General features: G+C 37.1%; 1 protein-coding gene across 3 annotated transcripts in view; it reads left to right on the top strand.

Moving 5' to 3' along the window:
• The window catches only part of LOC123508876 (longitudinals lacking protein, isoforms H/M/V-like), a 62,163-nt gene extending 36,698 nt beyond the window's left edge, over positions 1-25,465 (top strand). For 2 of the 3 annotated variants that reach the window (XM_045262871.1, XM_045262872.1), the window contains exons 5-7: positions 15,754-15,846; positions 16,905-17,104; positions 18,081-25,465. In XM_045262871.1, the coding sequence (XP_045118806.1) occupies positions 15,754-15,846; positions 16,905-17,104; positions 18,081-18,519 (732 nt within the window). In that variant the 3' untranslated portion in view covers positions 18,520-25,465. Of the gene's footprint in view, positions 1-8,228; positions 8,720-15,753; positions 15,847-16,904; positions 17,105-18,080 lie in introns of those variants that run through there. The other variant, XM_045262877.1, reaches the window with a different exon arrangement.
• The last annotated feature ends 277 nt before the right edge of the window (positions 25,466-25,742 follow it).

Here is a 25,742-nt window from a genome sequence, read left to right as displayed (position 1 = left end):
ATGCTGGGTGGCGGGAGGGCGGAGCAGCCAAGTCATGATATAAACAACAGGAGTACTATGCCCGGATGGACAACGCAGAGGAAGATGAGGAAGCTGGTGGTCACTGGTAGTTTTAGAGGCTTGTCGTTATGTGTAAGAGTGTGCCCGGCCCGGGAGACATGTGAGGGGTGGCGGCTGAGCGACTGTTCTGTTTCAGGGGTTGTCCGAGATGGCAGGAATGGGCGATGGCTTCCGGAGGCACTGTCCCCTATGTGGGAAGGGGTTCGACCAGCCCTACAACCTCCAGCGCCACATCCGAACTCACACAGGCGAGCGGCCGTTCCCCTGTCCTTTCTGCCCCTATGCTGCATCCGAACGCTCCCACCTCAAGTCCCACGTCGCCCGCCGACACCGCATCGAGTATGCCACCTGGGTGGACTAGCTAGAGCCCTGCCTCCCCCGCCTCTCGTCGCCGCCAGCTATTGTCTCGTACTTGCGTCTGTTGAGAAAATTCGCCGTCCTGGGAGGAGCTGGCTGGAGCTGGATTCTCGCAAACGAAGCCACGAGGCACGGATTCGGACGCCACGGGGATTGTTGACACGCAATCACCTGCACGCAAACTTCCCACACGCAAAACCCGGACGCCGAAGCCGAAGCCGTAGCAAACAGCCAGCCGGGCCGGGAGCCGGTTGTTTGTTCAGGGGCGGGAGGAGGGGGAGCATGGCGCGGCGGGCTCTTGTTTACCTTGAGAGAAAACGATCACCGCCGCGGCCACTCACTTGGCCGCTTAGATAAACTAACGTAAACACGACACACCGACACACAGGCAGGCACCGCGTCGCCCTGTGGTGGTGATGATGATGGAGGTGGAAGCTGGAGTTGTGGCGGCGTGTCCGAACATAGCGTGTGTGTGTTCGTGTGTGTGTGGCGCACGCACACTCGCACCAGGTGCACGCAAGCGTCGGGGCCGCGTTGGGAGTCTGGATCAATACAGCGGCGGCCCCGTGCGGCCCTGTGGCTGTGTTGGCCACGCAGCGTCAGGCCTATAGCGGCCGCCAGATGAACCCTATACAAGGATCTCGATGGTCTGAAAACACAGTAATGCTTAAGTTTAGCCTTAAAAATGGAGTTTGTTCCCCGTTTTCTTTTCAGTCACGGATATAATAATATGCAGCTTGGCGTAGAACATTATACACACACACTGAGGGCAGCTTCGCATAGAATACTTGTGGGTGTGGAGGCACGTGTAGCAGAATTTATATAGACTTAGAAGATGTCTCGGTGCTTCAGGGAAGAATTACACACACACACACACACACACACACACACACACACACACACACACACACACACACACACACACACACACACAGCACCGAGACAAGGGCGGTAGAGACAAGCCAGCAGGCATGCATACTTTCACCGCAGCGGAGGAAGGAAAAAAAAAAAAGACAAAAAGAAAATAATCTCATGACTCCGTGACAGTGCTTCGTGTGAGTATGAATGGGTGCTGCTGCTACGTCATGTCAGGCTGTGTGATGCGTAGAGTTACAGGATCCACGTGTACTGTACTCCTGTTGTGTAGGCGATTTAGCGAGGATCTCACTCATCCCTTATACCGCGTGAAGAGTGACGGATCATGTTTATTTGAAGGCAGCTTTGGGGAGTGTCAGCATATTCCTTTGAACCTCCGGACTCAGCCACGCTATTAGAACTTCGGCATAACTTTCATACACACCAAAATGACTATTCCTTTGAACCTTATGTAATTTAAATGGAAGCATTGCCTTGTATATAAGGCAGCTGTAGGGAGGAAGGAGACTGATTAACAGGTGATGCAAATTTTGCTCTCCTCTTTCTTCTCTTTATCATCCTCGTTTTCATTTGTATTCATACCGTCCGCAGCAGTACTCGTTATCGGATAAGTGAGGAATCGAACTATTGCATCACCTGTGGCCAGTATGAGAGAGAGAGAGAGAGAGAGAGAGAGAGAGAGAGAGAGAGAGAGAGAGAGAGAGATCATATTGTCTGTCAACCATTGCGCCATAATCCCGTGGTGTAGGTGTGCTTGTGTAAAGGAAGGAGACGTGGTGAGGCTCCATTCACCGGTTTGTGTAGTGTGATGAATGGCGAGGCTCCATCTCCCCTACTTCTGAAGCCGTCAGTGGCTAGGATGGATAGGTTCATCCCGTCTTTGGCAGTATTCTGAAACGCTTTGCCTTTTCATCACGAGTTTCAAGGCCCAGGGTTGATTAGCCTGGTTCTCAAGAATGTCTCTCCTATTTATTTAGAAACCCTCTTCATCTTTAATTAGAACCATAAAAAAAAATCCTAAAAGCCAGTACAACTTCTACCAGATTTTTTATATAGTAGTGGAGATGCAGCGGTGTTTCAAAATACGGGCCATTGTATGTTCTGAGACGCTGGTGGATAGGACCGTGCCTCGTCCCTTACAGTTCCGTATCCATTCACGACGCGTCACTTGGCGAGATGAATGGGATTACTCAACCTGCAGCTCTCTTAAGTTCACAGATTAGGTGATTGGAGGAGTAAGAGTTTTTTTCGTCAAGTTAATGTGAACAAATAGAAGAAAACTTGAGTAGATCTGAGATGTGTCAAGTGTAGTGGGTAGAAGTAAAATGCATAAAAATACGTATAAGTGATATTAACCGTATAATTTAAGTGAAAAACGCGTGGTACAAAATTTGTCAGCGAAATGAAACGCCAACATTAATTTTGAAGCTAAATTGAGTATATTGAAATTATAGTTTTAAAGAAAATGGAAAAGAAAATGAAGCACACTCACGCGGTGGAAGAAGCGAGCTTAGAACGCCAGCAAGCGGCAAGGGAAACAAAAGACTAGCGGCGGAGACTTGAGTGACGCTGCGTAATGCTCTAGTGCATAGAATCAGGGAGCTGCTTCAACCTTACGTTTTCATTTTAGAGGATGTGTACGGAACAGTCATTTATTTGTATTCATTGGTGTTATGTTTGCGAACCCTATTTATTTCTGGAATATGCAGGGTTGTATACAGATACGTGGATTTTTCATAGCGTTTTATTAGTGATATATTTCTTCCTCAAAATTGTTAACTGTTCAGGAACATGTGGAATTATGCAAGGATACGGAAATTCGTGCTTTTGTTTTGAGGATCCCAAACCTTTCATGAATATGCCGGATTATACATTGTTACTTGTATATAGTACTTACCAATTTTTCATATGAATGCAAGAAAATTCCTTACAATATGCAGGTATATATAGTGATGCACTTTTTTTTTTTTTTCTTTTTAACGGTTCCTAATGCGTTCAAGAATATGCCGGATTATACTTTCTTGTTTTTCTCTATTTATTAATGCTAAAATGTCCAAAAAATTTCCCTTTTTGTTTTACACATGCGGATTATTATTATTATTATTATTATTTCTTTCCCAACGAATCCACGTTTTTCAAGGATTAATTAGTCCTTTTAATATTAACCACGACAGTAACCATCCTTCTCCCCATCACAACCCACACTACCAATATTCCCTCCCATCACAGCCTCCCCAGAACCTTTCCCTCCACAACTCCCTATCACAACCTATCAAACACAAACCTCCCCATGATCAAACCCACACATCTCTCCCTCCACCACAACCTCCTCACTAGCCACTACAGCCTTACAACACGTCCTATAACAACCTTCCCACGATCCTCCCCCACACAACTTCTCCCCAGGACCATAACCTAAAAGTAACTCCCCACTAACTTTCCTCACACCCACAACACAACCTTCGATGCTGTGCTAAGTTCCTGTAAATGTTGTTAGTCCGCGTGGCTCGATATCACAAGGTTATCAGGTCGCACGCGGACATACAGACATACATATACATACTATACATTCATACATGCATAGATTTCCAAGTTACCATAAATAGTGTACATAATAGGAAAATGATGATGGTGATTGATGATGATGATGTGTTCGTTAGTGTTGCTTTTCTTCATTGCTATATTCTTGTATCGGGAAAATTTATTGATACATATTATTATCATGAGTGTGAATTTATCTGATCTGTCTCTCCCTCGACTCTTTTCTGTTGTATTTATTCACTAATTTATTCACTATACCAGTATTTTTTTGGTGGGGGTGAGTAAGAATGAATCTACACGTGCTTTATTTTTTTTTCTAGGGTTTCTTTAAGAGAGAGAAAAAATTAATGTAGAATACAAAATATTTAGTTTTTTTCGGAAATGGTTGAAAACGAGAAAGAAAGTTGAATAGTTTGCATTGTTTGTACGAGTTATATATTAAAGAGCTTAAATGATGCCTCCTCCCATTTATACCTCGGGGCTTTGGGAAGAAGGGAAGGTAGAAGGAAATGAAGGAGGATGCGAGATGATGATTACGAAGGAAGGAAAGAGGGAAGGTACAGCAGCGTGTTTAGAAGCAGCAAGCAAGCAAGGAATGATGGAGGAGGAAGGGAGGAAGGAAGGTCATAGGAAGGGGGGGGAGGAAGGCAGGGAGGGAAAGAGTAAAGACAGGAAAGGAACTAAAGGAGAAAGTATAGGAAGATAGGAAAGAAGGACGGTGCTAGCAAACAAGAAACGAAGGGAAGGAAGGAGAGGAAAAACCAGTGTAGAAAGGAACGAAAGGAGGAGGAGGGAGAGAGTGAGGATGATTTAATGGAAGGGGAAAGGGACGAAAGGTGCTAGGGACTTGAAGGAAAATGGAGGGAGGAAAAATTTTGCCGCGGAAAATGTGTAGGTATGCTTGAAAAATAAGAGTGTCCTTCCTTCATTCCTTTATAACTTGCAGCAATTCCTTGAAGCAGTTTATATATATATATATATATATATATATATATATATATATATATATATATATATATATATATATATATATATATACATTGATTACTTCCGTAAAAAAATAATAATAATTAATCATCGACTAGAGAGAGAGAGAGAGAGAGAGAGAGAGAGAGAGAGAGAGAGAGAGAGAGAGAGAGAGTTGCGACTTGGGGGAGCGGGGGGGAATCCAGGTGTTCGATAGCTTCCCTCTCTCCCTTCCCGGAATAGACTGAACCTGACGCCATGTGTTGTTCCTTTAGGGTTAGGTGGCGAGGGTAAAGGAACGGCACGGCACTTGGGAGAGCCGGAGCTGATGGAATCTTGACCTAAGAGAGAGAGAGAGAGAGAGAGAGAGAGAGAGAGAGAGAGAGAGAGATACCAGAAAGTAAAAGGGGAAAAGAGTATGTGTCACAGGAAATAATATAAATATGACACGAAGAAAGAAAATGAGAAATATCAGAGGGAAAACAGATAAAAGTAGGAAATGCCAGTAATGTAAAAGGAAAAGCAGGAAAGAAATAGGAAATATAAATAATGTCTATCCCAAAAATAGAAAACAGAAAAGCTTAGAAACTAGAAATAAAAGAAAAATAAATTGAAAAATGTAAAACTAGGAAATATAAATACGAAAGCTAGGTGGAAAAATATATATCACGGTAGAAAACAAATAAAAAAAAATATGAGAGATACGAGGGAAAGGAAAAAAAAAGTAGATAAAAGGAACAGCATGTGTAATCTAAAGATCAATACATCATACACGAAACCTTATTATACATTCAACTATTAATCTTTCACTATTCACTATTTTAGTCACGCACCGAGATTAAAGGAGCGATTCAAAGTTACTACCAATATCGTAATGGAACGTACGCACAGCTGGCGGAAGGAGTAATGGCATAAAGAACACACCATTTCTCTGGGTTTTGTGGCATTGCTTACGAAGGCAGCTGTACATTTGACGTCTTCCGCTTCCTGTGTTGTGACGGACAAGTGAACGTCGACTAAGGAGGATTTGATGAGCTTATATAGTCTTGGGAGCAAACTTGATGGATTTCAGCACCATTTCACGGCATTATTAGTATTATTGTTTCATTTTGGTCAGAGAGAGAGAGAGAGAGAGAGAGAGAGAGCATTTATTATTTGTGTGATATTCAGTACACCTTTTTTATATCAGTATTGGAGTGACATTGTTAAGCGAAAAATGAATAATAAAATGAAAAAAAAAGTATGTGTTTGACTTTCTCCTGACTTTTCTAGGTAGTGGCTTGAAGATTTTCTCTCTTTACCCTTGCGCAGCTTTGAAATGCTTTATGTTCCATTGGTTCTGCAGTAATTTTTTGTAATGGCAGATTTTAACCCCATCATTGAGAATATCAATACTGGACAAAATAACCAAAAAGAACATCTGAATATGAAGAAGTTACATTATGTACATGTAAGCTAAAAGACGGAAGAAGTAGTAGAAGAAGGAAAAAAAAGACATTATTGGTGACTGATTTAATAACTTGGTTTTCTGTCTGACGCACTTTAATGTTTCACTGCAGGACTTGTTGACTTACTTGACTTAGCCTCTCCCTTATCTGTTCTGACTGACAGGGTGATTGACTGCCGGATTCTTGGGTCTTTACAGAGGCTTGGTTTGGTGTCCATCTCTCTCCTTGTCATGCTAATCATACCTCAAAATGTCCTTCTCTATATTTAATTTCAGCACATAATGTGTTGCATTTTATTTTATATTGGTTTAAAATAAGTTAGAATACTCACAATTTATTTTTAGTCCTTGATGAAGTGACTGTAAAGGTATTTGATTGCACTGTCATAAGGTTAGTGACGAGCTCAGATCTCCTTTTGAGATTCTTGCAGAGAATTAAATCTCTGGTATCGTGGTATATAAGCATTGGAGAGCTGGCACTGGTGGCTCTCTTTTTCATGTAGTTTTATTTATATGTAGTTGTGTTTTTGTATGAGTGAATAGAAAAAAATGTATTTATAATGATTAGGTAAAATGAGCTATGTACATCACAATGAACAAATAAGTAGATTCCAGGTATTGCTAGAAACTTTAATACATAAAGAAAAGACAAGATTGATAAGTAGTACTGAATTAAAACAAAAAGAACAGTTGTATAAATATCAGATAATTCAAACAGAAGGACAGGTTAAGGAATATTATGTGAGTAAAAACAAAACAGTTCAGTAACTATTAGAGAATAAAGACAAAAGAACAGGTGATTAAGTATGAACATAACACATGAGGATATTGAGAACATGTCTCTGAATATGAGCATATAAAATGGTGTAGCCATGAGAGAGAGAGAGAGAGAGAGAGAGAGAGAGAGAGAGAGAGAGAGAGAGAGAGAGAGAGAGAGAGAGAGAGATTTATGAAGTTTTGCTGGGATGGCTTGAAGTAGACTACAAGTTTTCATAGATTGGGCCAGAATAGACACATAAGAGAGGAAAATAGAAAAATTAAGTATGCATGTTTTCTTATTTTATCCTGCAATGTAATTATGAAAACTTGTGAAAATGGTGATTGGTAATTAATAAAGTCTGTGTATATATTTACCTTTATCCTCTCAGTTTGTACATGCATTAGCAGCACCTATGTATATAAACCTTCCAGCACAGCATTATGGGACTCAGTATACATGTCTGACTGTGTATATACCAAGGGCACACTGGTTTAGCCTGACGACTTAGCTACACTGACCTTAGCTTACTGATGCACTGGGTGGTGTACATACTACTACTGCTACTGTTACTGCTACTGCTACTGCTACTACTACTACTACTACTACTACTACTACTACTACTACTACTACTGCTGCTGCTGCTGCTGCTGCTGTTGCTGCTACTACTACTACTACTACTACTACTACTACTACTACTACTACTACTACTACTACTACTACTACTACTACTACTATTACTACTTTTATTGCTATGTAAAAAAAATGACTCTGGGTGATCAGAACCATATGACATTGACTTGTGACCTGCTTTATCCTTACTGCCACCTCCCTGACACCTCCCTGTTACCCTGCTTCCTTTCATGTCTGCTGTCTGACTTCTCGCTCCCTCCCTCCCTCTGTCGACCTCTCTAATTCAATAACTTTCCTCCCACACTCATGGACAACTTTCTCTCTGGTGGCCATGAACTTTTGACAGTGACACCTTTTCCCTCTTTTACCTCCCACTCTCCCACTGTTGCTCCTCTTTCTGCCAGCTCCAATCCCTCTCCTCTATACTGCTTCCTTCCAGATCCACTTCCCTCCCTCCCTCACAAATACTCTCACTCCAGTCTCCTTCCTTGCCGCATTCTCACACTCCCAGACGCCCCTTGCCCCACTTTCCCTTCTGACTGACTGACTCCTTGACTGTTACTCGACTGACAAAGGACTTATTTTTTGTAGGGCTGGGAGAATGTTCGGCCAGGCGCCCTCATCCCTGTGGTGGAAATTCGTCAGCCTTCCTCGTCCAGCTCCCCTACCACCCTCGCCTCCCTCATCTCCGGCAACACCTCCATGTGTGCCGCCACTCCGGTAGTCCCCTCTGGCAGTGCCTTCTCCCCATATAGCTCAGGCACTCCCAGGGGCAACACACCAGACTTAGGACAGGTGGCACCTGCAGATAAACAATCTTTTATGTGTCCTGTGTGTGGTAAGCAGTTCGGGCAGCCGTATAATCTACGGAGGCACCTCACTACACACACAGGTGAAAGACCCTACCGCTGTCCACACTGCAACTATGCCGCCTCACAGAATGTCCACCTCGAGAAGCACATCCGTCGCATCCACCTCAATAATAGTGGAGGCACACACCCAGCTGGCCCTGCCCACACCTGGACAATGGAGACTGCTTCACTTACTTCTTAGAAACACACACACACACACACACACACACACACACACACACACACACAGAGGACCGGGTTCGATTCCCCGGCCGGGTGGAGATATTTGGGTGTGTCTCCTTTCACGTGTAGCCCCTGTTCACCTAGCAGTGAGTAGGTACGGGATGTAAATCGAGGAGTTGTGACCTTGTTGTCCCGGTGTGTGGTGTGTGCCTGGTCTCAGGCCTATCCAAAGATCGGAAATAATGAGCTCTGAGCTCGCTCCGTAGGGTAACGTCTGGCTGTCTCGTCAGAGACTGCAGCAGATCAAACAGTGAAACACACACACACACAACACATTGATGCTGTGGCTTGAAAGAATAGGGAAAGAATTAGTGCCTATTTACTTTCTTAAATTTCACATATTGCGATATATCCCCTTGAAACACACATAATATAGTCACTTGATACACACTAATTAAGTACTACTACTGCATATGTAGGGAGCAGAAATCTTGCACAGGCTCACTTTAAATGGATATTGCTGAGTTGCTTTATCAGTGCAATATGAAAGTAGTCAAGGAGAGTTGGTGGGTAGGATACAGTTTGTAGATTTTGTCTCTCAGCACAACACCTCACCGATAAAATGAGAATAACAAGCAGCAATAGATTGGTTAATCCTTAAAGTTTGTTTGAAATTGTTGTACAGAATCCTGAACATATGAATAGTGCAATATCTATAAGCTACTTTACACATTAACTATTCCATACACCACATTATCAGTACAGTAGTCACGGAAAGAAAATACACTCTAGTTATGAAAATTGACATACCAGCATAAATTTAGGGATAATTCTGTATGAAAATTCATTGTTAAAATTGGGGTATTTCAAGTTTGAATTGCTTCCACAAAAATATAAAGATAGGAATATAATTACAGCACAGCAGAACACAACATACTAATGTCACACTTTTAACAACACAAGGACAAAGAAAATTACCTATATTCCTCACTTGACTGACTCTTTACACTGCAGATGTAATAGTGGAGCAGCAGGTGTTGACACTGAGCCTGAAGTGGTGGTGGTTGTTAGGGGTGATGGATGCACATCTTCCATTGACTTGGTCAAATATAGGATGATTTAATTTGTTTTTGAGGAAGTTATATTATGCAGACAATAATGTTTGGTTTATATGTAACCACTTAGCCTTCATTGTAAAAAAAAAAAAATGTTTTATATATGTTTTGTGTGTGAAGAGATCTGTATTTTCATGATGTAAAGATACTGTATTGAGGAAGAAAGATTCAAAATGTAGTACTAAGCCAACATGAGTATATAGCATATTTTTGTATTTTAATATATGATACTATAAGATCAATCATATACTGTTTTAAATAAAGATTGCACATTATTTTCATATTACAACTTATTTATTTTAGTTTAAGGAATAGTTTACAGTAGGAAATGGCCCTGGGTTTTATTAGACAGATGGTTAATTTATTTGCATGAGGTATTTATGTTAAGTTGGTGGGGCAAGATTCTCAATGTCTTTAGTTATTTCATTCTGTGAGAACCATTCCTAATGGGTGCCTGCCTGCTGGGCATCCTGACCCTTGCTCAATAAACAATGATCTATCACACTCTCAGCTTCCATTGAGAATTTTGTAGAACTGTAGTAGCTTTAAGAATTCGGACAAAGGTTGGAACATTAGAATGAATATGGATGAGAAAACATGTACATATGTAAGCTGCATTACACAAAACAACAAATATCTGAAAGAGTTGCTTCTACAAAAGGCTATTCTTTAAGTACTCTGAGGCTGTAGATACTAAACATCCCTCGATTTTATCTTTTAATTGTGTAACCTGAAATCTTTATAATTAATTTAAGATCACAACCTCACGTATAATTTCATCAAGGGATAAAGCATTGTTTGTGTACCTCACATAATAGAATTGTCCACACTTTTAGACTAGTGAGTTGTGTTCACAGGTAAAAAGTTATTACATGAAATGGAATCGCAATGGAATCAGACTCATTATTGATGATAATTGTTGTGGAATGTGTATAAATTATTTATTTATTTTCTTATGACTAAAGGCTTGAATTTGGATTTTGTGGACACAGACTTGGACAGAGAAGTTGTGGTTGTTGTTGCTAATTCATGTTCTTCCACATCCTGTCCTGTTGTCCAGGGTTTGGTACACTCACATGATATTCTCACTGAACACAAACATTTTCCTGTGGTGTTTTGTGAATTATGTTTATTTCAGTTACTACATTGTAGGTTACACAACAAAGATCATATACAGCCACAAGGAAGAAATCAATTCCACTCTATCTTTCTAATTAGTTTTTTAATCTGATTTTACATATTATAGTTTTTACATTATATTTGAAAGATTTATTTGTTGAAATCACCCATTGTCTTGGTCATTTAAAGGTTTACCTGAACTATGTACAAGGTAATCGACTGACATGTACACATAATTACTTCTCTAGGCTTTCATAGTTGTTATTTAGTGTATATAATAGCTTCACCAGATTATATATATTATAAGATAAAGCTAATATAATGTAAATAGTTAGTAATTTATGTTATTGGACATAGCATATTATGTAGGATATATTTAACTGTGGTATAGGCAACTGTGTAGATGTGCTGCACTTTGTTAGTGTGGGGAGAAGGTGGACAGTAGTTTTCCGGTGATATGTAGTCACTCTATGTAGTAGTCCTGAAATTGTCTATGGTACTTCAAACAATTTTTTATTTCTAAACATTTTTGTTTTTGTTCTTTTATATTAAATCTTTAGTGCAAAAGGTGACAGAGGTAACAATGTAAATAATAGATTATTTCTTTGATCATTATTATTTTATTGATGTTCTCTTTATTGCACCTACAAGTATGCTGATTTTTTATTAGCATTGCTAAGGCTGATAGTGAAAGAGAATGACAATTAAGAGTGAAGGATAAACAAGGTGAAAGTATCACTTTTTATACTTTTGTGGGAGTTTTCATGTTAATTAGTGACTGAAGGTTTTGTGCTGTCCCACCAAAGCAGTATTCCCCTGACAGACATTTCTTTCCATTTTGTTTTGTTTGTAACTGTTTTCATTTTTAATCTTGAAATAGTAGTAATTTTCATGGCAAAATCTATTCCCATCTATTATATACTACTGTATAACTATTTTAGAAGGACTATTATTTAAATTTTGCACACAGCTTTAATCTTTGTGACAGTTACTGTTGTCATTTGTAACTTTCATATAGTGGCTATTTTATTTTTTTCAGCAGTCATAATATTTTTTTTTTAGTTTGATGTTTTATTTTACTGTGATTTTGATTCTCATATTCAGTTTTCTCATTTTTAACTTTTGTCTTGTGGGAGTTATTAATTCCATTTTTATTTCCATGTACTTATATAATTGGATTTCATTCTGATGAGATATTTCCAAAAATTATTTCATACAAGTATTTATGAAACTTGAATATCAGTATCACTTTCAGTCGTTATGTGGTACATACATGTTGCCGCTTGGCAATAATAATTTTAACACTATTTCCACAAAGTAAAGTGATGTTCATCTTGGTTGACATTTTCATTGTGATATGATAAAGTGGAAAACAGGTGTGCTCGGATCACAGCTTGTAACAAATCTGTGTGTGGCAGCCTGTAGCTCTTGACTGATAAGGTTCTGTGTGGCATGATGAGTAAGGAGAGTGAAAGAGGAAGTGATTAATGATTTAATTATGTAGATATTTGTTACCAATATTTATGAGATTGTTTTATTTGTTATCTTTAGTGATAAATTCTATTAATGGCTATTGTGTGTGTGTGTGTATATATATATATATATATATATATATATATATATATATATATATATATATATATATATATATATATATATATATATATATATATATATATTTTTTTTTTTTTTTTTTTTTTTTTTTTTTTAATGATTTGGTATTTCATTTCTGGATTCACTACTAAACTGTTGACAAGGTGTTGGTTTCTTTTGAATCTGGACCTAAGGAGATGGACTGGGACAGATGTGACAAAAGACTTGAGGCTTCTATCACTACAGACTGAGACAATAAGGCATCATCAAGCTCCGAGGAATTACTAAAGATTTATGGTTTTACATGCAAAATAGTTCGTTCATTAAGTGGATTTTTATTTATTTTTTTTTTTTTTTTTTTTTTTTTTTTTTTTAAGGGAAAGGAAAAGCGTGATTGACTCTTTAAAAAATTACCTTATTATTATTAGAGGAAAGAAAGCTACGTATGAAATGTCTTTAAATTTTTGGTTACCAGAGAAAAAGTATATTTAGGGAAACACTTTATTATTAACTTATATGATCAGATTACAGTAAACAACTATTTCCTTCTTTGCATGTATTATAAACACTGGCAATGGCAAGAGTACTTTTACTTTCATCAATGGAGTTGTGAAGAAAAGGATTATCAGATTTTTTTACTGGAGTCTGAATGATAAGAAATGAACATTGATAAGAGGAATTACAGGAAAGACAAGTAAAGTAGCAAATTTCCAAGATTTTTTTGTGAGTGCTTTATACAGATAGATTACTTTTATCAAAACAACTGTGATTTTCATGCCTTCCATATGTTTGTAAAATTTGTGTAGCAATTGTCTTGTTTCTGGACTAATGGAATGAAAACAAAATATTATTTACATACTCTTTACAGATGGGATGATATTTTTGGTACTTTTGTAGTAGGATAAATATCTCTATATATATAAAGCTTTTCTAATAAAGATTAATGACTATGATGCTGATTTTTTTTTATTTTTTGCTTTATTCCTGGGAAGATAGAACAGTATTGGTTGGTGACAGAGTTGGTGTTCTTGTCGGGATATGTGTGTGTGTGTTCCCTTTCCTCTCTTCCTTTATATAATATTTTGATCTGCTTCAGGGTATGTGGAGATTTAATGTTTTGTCTTTCTGTTTTTTCTCAAGGTGCTGTCAAAAGGTAAATACTTCTGTTTTAATTTTCAGTTTGCTTATTTTATTACACATTTTGAGCATTGTGTGTATTCCCTTGCAATTAACACCTCAGGTTTTTTTTTTTTTTTTTTTTTTTTTACTGTAAATGATTTTATTTATCAACATTAATTAGGAAGTAAGTATATACATATTTAGTTACATATGTGATGTGATCCCTTAGTTATCGGAATGCTTCTTTGTATGTACCTAATAACTTTGTACATACATCTTTAGGGAAAAATAATAATAACAAAAGAGGCACTGTATGGATGCTTATGTGAGGCTAGACACCCACACAAGATTTCCTTTACAAAAATTCTGATAAGAATACTAATGATAGTAAAAAACGTTAGTCATAGAGAAGGTTAGGTACATTATAGATATATTGATGTGAGGTGTAGAAATAGTTCAGTACATATTATCTTCAAGATATTTCCAGAAACATTGATGACACAAAAAAGAAATAAAATATTGCATTGATTTCTTACAAATTGAAATTAGAATATAAAATTTCCAAGCCTTTCTTACACTCAGCTTCATAAAAGGACAATTTATAGATAGTCATTTAATCTTTTGTGAATAAGTACAACACTAAAAAGTTAAACCAAAGAACAATCAAGATAAAAAGAAAGGATGAATGTCATTATAGGCTAATGGTTTTTAATGAGAGGACATTTAAGTGAATAAGAAAAAATGTCATTAGTAATTTTTCACTCAAATATTGGTGACTATCAGAATTTTAATTGATTACGAGAGATAGATCCATACAACAAAGTCAAGATTTGTGTTGAATTACTCTATTGTGTGTCATGGATAAAAAATATATATAAATAAAATATACATTCTGCCACATCCTCACACCCAGCAAGCATCACTATACACTGTGGTGCCAGGAGTGAGTGGGATGGAGAGGCAGTGTGTGCAAGGACCATCCATCACAAAAAGACTGAAATTCGGTAAAGTAGATAAATGAAGACATGACAATATGAACTTCACTTGAACATTTCAGCACTTGTGAAGTAAATGTCATGCACTACAAGTAAGCAAATAAAGAAGTACTACAAATAGGTAAATACAAGATGAAAGAATAGTGTACACAACAAAAGTAATAGGTAAATATAACTAGGTAAAAACAAACCCTAGTATACCACAATTAGGTGAACATATCTCCATCTTTGACACACATACACACCAGGCCTCACAAAGTGTTACAAAGTGCCTGCACCTCAGGACTTACAAGCCTGAATTCAGTGTGTTCTTGTTGCATTCTGCCTGGAAGTCTGTTGGGAGATGTGCAACTGAGTGACCAAGACATTCTGAAGAGCACTGATATAAGCATGAGAGATGTGGCATGAGAAAGTCTGTCGAGGAGCTATATATTCACACCTTGACTATATGCACTCTTTCTCTCTTCCTTTCTTTTCTTTTTTTTTTTTTTTTTCCTTTCATATACAGTGAGGAGTGTATTGCATTATTTTGCATTTTACCTGTATGTTGCATTGTACTGAGTCTCTCTCTCTCTCTCTCTCTCTCTCTCTCTCTCTCTCTCTCTCTCTCTCTCTCTCTCTCTCTCTCTCTCTCTCTCTCTCTCTCTCTCTCTCTCTCTATTTTATTGAAATTCTTTATCAGAGTTAAGTTTTCTGTCTGTCACAAGTCATTGCTCAGTTAGATGATGAAGCTTTGCTAGCACTGCATGTTGCACGAATGTGGGCATATTTGTAGCTGCTCCTCATCTACTCTACATTTCTATGTTTTAGTTTTATTGAATTTAACCAGCACTTGTGACATGATATGTTGTTTTATTTTTATGAGAGTTTTATTCAGTCATTTGAGTTTCAAATATTTTGCTGTCATAGTTACATAATTTGTGCACTTGTTTTATATGTAATGTCAAGTGAGCTATACAATCAGCTATTCAAAAGATTTAAAGAAATGAGAATCTTTGCCCAAAATGACAAATTAAATTATTATTTGTATCAAAAAGCATTCAAACAGAGAATTGTCAGAACTTTAGGTTCCACTTTTCAAAATCAGAGAAAACTTATAAATAGGGTTTTTGTGATTACTAATAGATTATGTGAATCTTAGGATGATGATGATGATGATGGTGATGGCCCTTTGACTGTGGCTGCCCCTCACAGCAGCCCCAATGGACCTCCTCTCCTTACCCCCATTTCACAGGTGAGTCCTTGACCTTTTCTTACACTCTCATATGAAGGTATTTTAGCTGTCTTTTTCTCTCTCTCTCTCTCTCTCTCTCTCTCTCTCTCTCTCTCTCTCTCTCTCTCTCTCTCTCTCTCTCTCTCTCTCTCTCTCTCTCTCTCTCTCTCTCTCTCTCTCTCTCTCTCTCTCTCTCTCTCTCTCTCAGTTTTATCTCTCATCGTTTCCTTCTCAACTTTACTCATTCATATTTTTCTCTTCTGTCTCATACTGTTTGCTTCTTACTTTTCCCTTTTCACTGACCCTTTCACTTGTATTGCTTACGTATTCCTTCTTATCAGTCACCTTCAACACCTTATTTCTCTCTAGCTCATCACTTCTTGTTTTCTTTGATCTGATAGATCTCAGATGAGCTCCTCACATCCCACTATGGTAGGTTAAGATTCATAGCTTGTTACTGTCATTTCTTCTCTTCTTTTATAGTTCACTGTTGTCATTGTGATTTTTCTTCTTCTTTTTTATGTTCTTAAGTCACTTATTACATAGTATGTAACATCAGCACTGCAATATTTGTTTTCTTTTTAGATTATCTATCAAACATACTCTATAATCTAGTAGTTCTATAATATCATTATTATCCATTCACACTGTACCATGTATGCTGTTACTAACCTTATAATTGTAAACTTTATTGTAAAATGATTGAGATTTATCCCCAATAGAAAAAATTCTTTCAGTAATTACCTGCCTATTACAGTGTTGGTGAGGCACTTTTTACTGAAGCATTTATATGAATCATGTAAAAGGTATCAACTTTTCTCTTGTATTTTAATTACAGATTTAAGATTTGAGTTATTCATGTATCGTGTTAAAAAGCTGTCTGTCACTCTCCATGAAGTATTAAAAGTCTCTTATAATGCACAAATGCAAAAATATAATACATTTGACTGAATGCTAACACTTAGTCTTATATTGTATGGTTTAGATAGGAAGTACATGAAATCATTATCTTATTTCCATGTGTACTTACTTGTTCCTCTTGCAAGGAAACATTGTTGGCAGTGCATTCTGTTCTTCAGGCTCGCCAGTGTCAGCTGTGTTTGGTTACCCTCGCTAATGCTAATCTGCTGCGGCGCCATGTAGAGGATCATCACTTCCACATCCGCAAGTATGACTGTGCTCACTGTGGGAAGAAGTTTAAACGGAAGGAGCACAAGGAGAGGCACGAGCGGATCCACACAGGGGAAAAACCATTTGCTTGTTACATTTGCAATGCCAGGTGAGTAGAATATGACCATTATTCCATATTCATGTTTGTCATTGTTCTTCATTTTCTCTTTCTATTTGTCTTCTCATGGAAAAGTTAGTGTCTTATATGGTTCCTGCATGTTTTTGATATTGCTCATATGTTATGGGAAATAATAAGCTTAAAACATCCAAGGAAATGAAAGAATGGTTCACATTACTCTCCAAGCTTGTCAAGTAAAGAAACAGGTCAACATAAATATGGACATGTCTTTGGTCTCATCACAGTCTTTTTTGCCAGCTATGAAACAAATGATGGGATTATTCTTTCCAAAAGAACCTGTTGACCAAGTGTCAGACCAACCAGTTATTGAAGTAGTCATCCGCAATTGCATCCTCTTCCCTTAAAAAATTATATTTCCTGGATATTTTCAACAGTCGCTCAAATAATGAAGATAAAAAAAAAAAAAAACAAGGAAAACTAGCAATAAGATTACTTTTATGCTTGCTCTTTTGAAGTGAACCCAAAAGTAATCCTTTACAGCAAACAGTCTTGACATTTTTATTTTTTCTTGCTACAATAGATGAAGACTTGAAACATTGTTTTACAACTTGTAATTAATATGAATTCAGTCAGACATGGTGAGGAGGGAAATAGTACTTAGTATTGCCCATTCTCAGATATTCTTTTTAATCTCTTGAGAGGTAAGAACTGCTTTTTTTTAACAGATAAAACAAGAGGTTAATTTCATTCTTCCCCATTAACTGAGATGTATTTGTGCATTTTATTTTATTTTCATTTATTCATCTATTCATTTTAATTTTTGCATTTTTGTTTTGGTTTATTTTCATGTCTGGATTCTGAAATCATCAGCCTCCATCTACACTTTTTACCTGTGTATCATAGTGTCCTCATTGACTGAGATGCATTAATTATTAGATAATGAGAAAATTAATTATCTCTCCATATTTATACAGGCAAAGGAGAACTGAGCATTTCCCTTTTTCAGGTTCACTCAAAAGGAGCATTTGAAGGGCCACATAGAGAATGTTCACCACAAACATGGAGAGAAGGGTCTGGAGGGGATGGGGGACTTGGAAGACAGGGAAGACAAGGATGAGGAAGACATGGACCTTCCCCCACCATCCTCATCACCTCCACCTCCCAACTCCACTTCAGCCTCCTCTCCATCTCTTGCTCCTGTCTCTTCCCTCATCTCCCTGGCCTCCACTGCCTCTCCTCTGGCTTCCATCCTGCCCCCATCTACCCTCCTGGCCAACACAGCAGCTGCCACCTCCCTCACCTCTTCCTCCTCCTCATCCCCTGCTCTCATCCCTCCCAGTGATCTCAACATGAACCAGTTTACTGCTCTGTATGCCCCAGTCACCAGGAAAACAGTGAATTCTCCCAACAAGCACATGCAGACTATAACCATTAATTTCAACTGATCCATTCCATGTACAGGTACTTGTGGGCAATCCTTGCTGAAAGATTGTGTAATGTTCCTAGAAAGGTAATTGCAAGGTGAGTACAGGTGAATGATGCTTTACGAACATTAATTTTACAATTTTGATGGAAGTTATGAATCAAACAATTTTCTCCTTTGTTTAGACTTCAAAATGCAGAATTCACATTACTTAACAAATCAAAATTATACACAAAAAAAGGGGAAAAAACAAAACAAGAGGCTTCACATTAAATTAATGGAAGTAAGAATTTACAATTGATCTCAATTTACATATTTCCAATATATAGGTATATTTAAGGAAAGTAGTAAATCATGATTCACTTGTAACTGTATGATAGATAAGTAATATAATTCAATGGCGATGTGTTTCAGGACTCCGTGATCATCGAGATGTAGTGTGAAAAATAATTTTTCCACCTAAGCAAATAATATTTTTATAAGAAAATCAGATAATCCTTTAATAAGTATTGAAAGAAATCGTTGTACAAAAACTCCCTCTGCTTAGAGTCTCCATGGTTTCCCTCCTCCCTCCCTCCCTCTGAGCCTCTCACTCTCACTATTTCACTTAATCATTACTGATACAAGTCTAAATTTTTGTCATTCCCTTTGGATTTTAACATAAATATAAAATAAAGTTTCCATTTTACATCTTTGCACTGTCACTTACTTTGTCAGCTGCCAACAACAATAATGACAGAAAATATGTGATTTTACAGCCTCAGTCAATTTCCATAACCAAAGTAAGAAAGGATAATTTGTCTGATTAACATGGCAAATCACTATGGTATTGTGTCCAGAGTTTACTGATTTTGTTATGCATTTTTGAAACTGTATTGAAAAATATGAGAGATTGGGAGACTCATAGAATAGGGATACAGTTTATTTATAGAAAAAAGTAGGAACAGTGGACCACATGCTTTTCCTGCAGATATGAATATACATTCCAATCTTGACTGTGATAAAAATGAGATGTGAATGCTATGGTAATGTAAAATAAGGAAGCTTATGTGGGATGCATATTTTTATATCATTGAAGACATTTCACTGAAACCAATAAAATAAGAACCATTGTAAAAACATAAAAAGAGGATTATATGGTGGGAAAATCGTTTTCAGACTAAACATCATCGTAACAAAGGTCACAGCGAGCGTGGCTGTCAAGTGAGGGTTGCCTGTGTTTCATAACATTTTGTCCCTTGTATTGCTCTGTTTGTGTGGTCTTGTTTTATGTTAATCATCCAGAATTCACTGCCATAATAAACAGTTGTCATTGGCATGGTTTAGCCATTGCTGTCATCTGTTAGGAGTAGCTTGTCATAATCTTCATTGAACTGTCTGCAAGAGGTAGTAAGGTGCATCATCAAATTGTATGGAAATAGAATTATACTGTACTGTGGCATATAGAGCTCCTTCGTTCCTTAGTTTGCTACTGAGTTACCATGAAATCACCAAAAAATTAGCTTCCTCTGTAGGTGATGTAGTTAGCATAATACTTTAGAGGCGAGACAGAGCTTAGACCCACTAGGATTCTCTCACAGTGTTAATTGTGTCGTGGAGGCCAGTGGGTGATGGCTTCTTCATCCTGCGTCAAAATGTCTCATCCTCGGCTCTGATGAACCTGAAGCCTTTATTTGTCTTACTAAAAAGTAGTGTTAAGTTGTTAGTTAAGTATAGAGACATGTACATTAAGAAGGGTACCTGGACAAAAGACACTGCTGTGCTGGCTAGGTTCTCAGAGGTGTGCTCACTCCCTGGCAGGATAGACAGCACAAGGGAGTGAGTTCTCTGATGAGCCATCTGTGATACCTGTTGTGTTTCATTATTAACTAAACAAAAGCTTGTTTTTCCTTGCTGTTTGGTGTTGACTGAAATGACAATTGAAGTTGTGGTTTAAAGTATTGTTAAATAATGGGATGTATGTTATTTCAGCGTTGATTTTGAAATGTTTATATTTGGTCTTGTGGTCAGGACCCACCTGGAGGCGTTTAAACCAGCAGTTGAGACAGACAAGCAACACAAACAGCCATGTCATTAAAAGTATAGGTAATGTTAGTTGCCAATAGTATATATAATTGCTAATGTATATCCCTTGACTTGGCTTCTTGTCAAGGCTTTGTTCACAGTTTCGTGGTGCCTTCTGCTTCCAGCTTTCTTGGGCATTTATTGTAACATTGCTCACATGTCTCACATTCTATAGTGCATTTTAGTTTTATGTTAATTTTTCCTTATTACCTAAAGTCCTCAATGTATGATGCCAATATGTTCCCAGACAAGCCTCAGATGATAGTGCTAAAAATAACCTTGACACAGGAAGGATGTTCCTCAGAGATGATTTTTCTTTCAGATTTACTTTGAACTCTAATCTTGTTAGGCATCAATGTCTATATATTGTGTGTTGCAACAGCTGTGCCCTTCTATCCAAGTGATATGTCAAAGAAGTCTGCCTTGAGCATGCTGAAATTATCATTACGTTCAATAACGATATTTTTGAAGTCTACCATCATGATTAGAAAGGATTTAAATCAGCCATCTCTTCTTCATAGTTATTATTGCCAGAATGAAGCTACATGCCATAATGAATTCATAGTTGAGGGGTAATGTCTTGAAGGAACTTGACTGAAGAAAACAAGCATTTGTATTGATTTTTGAAGACAAAGGTAGACTGTAATGATGTACTGACAGGCTTCTTATTTCGTGAGAACTTTGAGCCTTGCAGAACACTTTTGCTATATTCCCTATATAAATGAGAATATAATTTGAAAAAGCTTAAGAGCTGCTGCATTTGTTATTACAAGAATGTATATCAGGGATATTAAGGAGTAAAGTGTGGATACAAATTCCACTGCTTGTCACATTCACATAGCAGATATTTTCTTAGACTCATGATATAATTTTCAAAGCAATGTGCTGCAAAGGATGACAAACATGCTTTCTTGTTTGCCAGCAGCGTTAGTATGGGACAGCACTTCAAGAGGACTTTTGGTATTGAACCGCTCAACATTTTTTCACTGGTGCTTAATTTTCTTCCTCAGTGTATTGTATTCAAGTCGTGACAACATGATCTCATATAGTTTTGGGCGGAAAGTGTCCCACACTGCTGGGTCCTGCATTGCACTTCACAGTGTTGCCAGATAGAGAGTTTGTTTAGCCGAAGTCACACCAAGATGGTTGTGACTTGCTGTTTCACAAATGACTGTGAAGGGAATCAAATATTTCTCAGCATTTAGAAATATCAGTTCTACAAGTTTCTGAAAGAAGTTTCACTCAGAGACCTGAAGTATATGTGTACATTCTTTTTTATATTTATTGATGTAATTTCCAAAGGATGTCTGCAAAGTCAGGTCCATATTAATGCTTAGTAAAGTAACAGGCTGAGGGTGGCCAGTTTTTGGAAGCTGTAGATAAATAGGATGAGTCTTCAGCCAGTGGAGTAGGTTGTAGCCATATACTATTGTAAGCTGTGTGTACCATTAGTAAAGTGTCCTCCATGAGCTGGGCTCCAGTAACAGCAGCACAGGGGACAGATTTTGGTGTGAGAGTGTGTGATGCTGTCAGCTTCACTGAAACTGATGGTCAATCTTGCAAGTTTCATAAGTTTAACATTTATCATTTATATTATTACCATTATACTACATGAACACTGAACTACAGCATTGCCTATGAAAAGACTTTTGTGCTGGAATATTTTTATGTTACAACTTTTGTTGTTGAAAAAGCTGAGCATCTTTGTGGCTAAGGAAGATCTGAGCCAAGCTAATGACTTTCAAGAAGTAAAATCATCAAAATTTTACATATTTTTGAATTTCATATCTATTACTCATAATGGAGTATTTCATAGGCATTTACTCCATAAATTTGAGCCCTTAATCATTCTTTTCCAAGTAAAATTTAAGTTTCACCGATCCTCATTGATAATGAAGTACATATTTTAATACTTGTATTCCTGATGACATTATGTCCATGTATATTTGTGGGATTGATAAAGTAAAAGACTGACTTCAGTAATAGAGTAAGGATGACACATTACCAATCTTTAAGTATTAATGATATTGATCAGAAGATGTGTAATAAGCTGGTTTTGTCAGGGAAGTGAACAGAAATTATTATCCCATATAGACAAATTGTTGAATTTCATAGCCTTATTTATCCCCCTGACGATGAGGATCTGCTGTCTGAATATACAAGATAGTTTTGTGGGTCCAACGGCTGATAGGAATTGCACAATATTTTTGGTAGATCCATATCTTTACATCTCAAGGCATTTGCAGCCTACCATATGTACAGGATCCTCAGAGCTATATGGACAGTATGGTGACATGGTTTTATGCTTCATTTGGATGTTATGCATGACTGCCATCCCACCCTTTTGGTGAAGTGTCAATATTTTGTGCTATGGTGCAAGTGACAGGACAGGAGTTAGGGCTACTTGTACTGTACTCATGGATGTAGGTGCTTGCGTAAATGATCATGTAATAGCTGGTGTTAAAATTGCTGGAAAAGGATTTGGTACTGAGTTATGAAATCTACAGTTAACAAATAATTAACATATTATTAAATTGTAGAGGCAATTCATGGATGGAAGAGGGAGATAAAATTTTCATCTAGTTCCTGTCACACACTTAGTTCATGATTTGATGGTATGCAAGGGTATTTATTGTTGCCCAGCAATCAAACAGCAGCTGTTGTTATGTAACCTGAACATAAATTGTGGAAAGATTAATGTCAAGGTTACAATACGCTTTATTTTTAGTTCCACAGTTTTTTTGAATCCTCTGTTATTCTCTTGTAGATTTCTGTCTTTCTTTAGCTTCTAGGAATCTTTGTTTATTGCATCTCATGTTAAATTTATGCAACAGCTGAAAAAAATAGCTATTTACTAATACTTTGAAGTGAAACAGTGAATACTGTTTGAAAGAATCTAAGAAAACCTTGTGGCTGTTACTGACGTGGTGAATCCCTGTTGTTCTTACTGCAGTGTTCCTTGAGAGAGAAGACCAGACTCATTCACAAGGGAAGACTGATTGGCCTGTTGGTCTTTATAGACAACTTAGTTTTTAAGGTGCATTAGGATCTTAATTTACACATTAAAAATATGTTAATTTATAGTAAATCATATAGTTGATGAAAATTATATGTACTGTGTTAATTTACAAATAATTCTATAGACGAACCCTTATTAATTGATATGTTTTACTTTTGAATTGCTTGTTTGAATAACATAAAATGTAGTTATGAGCATTCACATGGAATGCTTCAGTTATGTAAATTAAGAATCTACTGTACAATGATTTTCCTCATGACTTCATTCTTGTGTTTAGGTTTTTATTTTCTTTTTAACCTAAACACATCAACAGTTGCCAATAATATTTAATTGCTAGTGTTTGTGTGTGTGTGTGTGTGTGTGTGTGTGTGTGTGTGTGTGTGTGTGTGTGTGTGTGTGTGTGTGTGTGTGTGCGTGCGTGCGTGCGTGCGTGCGTGAGTGAATGTGTGTGTGTGACAAAAAAGAAATTACAGGGAATGTTTTGTTGCTTCGATGTTTATATTGAGTTTTCTTGTTATTTGTTTTTGTGTTAATCCACAATATGGTGCAAAAATAGGAAAAAGCAGAATTGCCATTAAACTGCTTTGAAGAAAAAAAAATAAATGTCTGCAAGATCAAAAGTATCATCAGAATATTGTGGTATATTGTAACTCATTACTTTCTTCATTTTTAACCACAAAGCAGAGATTCCATTGACATATACATAATATAGAATTGCTTATTGGTAATGCATGAAGTAGGTGACCTGTGCCTTACCATACTCATCTGCTACAAGACAAAGCAGAGTGAGCCATAGAGATGTATTTTTCCATTAATTGAAGCAGTATTAAGATGTTACTAGTATGCAAGACATGCTTATTTGTTAATTAGGAAGTTAGTAAGTCTTGGTGTTGTAGCTTGCACTTCTCAATACAAGATGAGGTGACACAGACGCACAATACATTGAATTTTAAGAGATAGTAATTCTACTGTATTTTCCTTCTTTAAAGTTAGGTTTTGAAACACTCGTCCATATCACAACGCTTTTGTATTTTTTTTTAATATTTCTAATATGGTTGGTCTCAAGATGTTTTTGATAGTTTTGCAAGAATATTATGTTCTATTCTAGATAGTTTTGCAAGAATATTGAATCTTGTTATTTAGATTGCAAAGAAAATTGATAGGATAAATTTATTAGAAAATTCTACTGCATGTTTTCCATCATTAGTTGTGTAATTTTACAATTTCTTTGATTTAATTTTTTTATTTGTTTAGAAATTGAGTAGAAAACTCGTGTGGATAAAAAGTATGAACTATGATTGCAAACACTACACACTAACTAGGTTTCCATTGGTGCCAGTTTACTAAGCTACCCATCGAATGCCAGTGTGAGGCTGTTTTGTGCCAGTATGAGCTTCCACTAGTGCCAGAGTGAAGTCTTGTAATGCCACATGAGGCTTCACAAATGCCAGATTCTCAGCAATCTTACATATTATTTAGCCAAGTGGTGGTGTTGCCTGAAATCCATCACTGCATGTAAATTTACGAGCTCTTTTACACATTTATGTAAAAAAAAATCATAATTTACTAGTCGGATTTTGTTCCTTATTTGTACTACACCAGCGTTTGTGCTTCCATTCCCGTTAACAGGTTGTGAGAAGAGAAGCAAGTGTTGTAGGTTTATGTTATTATGTGTTATTCATCCTAGGATTCTCAAAACCATCATTCCAGTTACTAAACATTCCATTAGGATTAAAGTTCTTTTCTAAGGAATTGTGATGTTTATATAAAAAGAATGATTAGTTGTTTTTTACCTCTGTTTTTTTAGCTTTAAAGTCTTACATATATGTACTACTTCTTTGCTTGGTGTTGGGTTCTAAAAGCTTATTAAATGCTTAAAGTTCTTCTTCAGACTCTATGTTTCCTTTTTTACTTGTCATTTATGGAACCAAATAAGAAAGCATATGGCACAAATTTATTTTACAGCTGTATGGGATGTGTTACAGTTAATATAGCGAGGATAAGTGTCAGTAAAGAAGACAAGTTTTTATAAAATGAAAAAGGTGCTTATCAGAGTTAATGGAGAAACTACAATTTGCTGAAAGGTGGAGGGAAGAGGTAGTAAAGAAGCTAAAATGGTGATGAGGGTAAAGAGGGAAGGATTAAGATGTATGAGGAAAGGG

This window comes from Portunus trituberculatus, chromosome 25, assembly GCF_017591435.1.
Source record: "Portunus trituberculatus isolate SZX2019 chromosome 25, ASM1759143v1, whole genome shotgun sequence".
Taxonomy (NCBI): domain Eukaryota; kingdom Metazoa; phylum Arthropoda; class Malacostraca; order Decapoda; family Portunidae; genus Portunus; species Portunus trituberculatus.
This window is presented reverse-complemented; position numbering and strand designations above follow the sequence as displayed.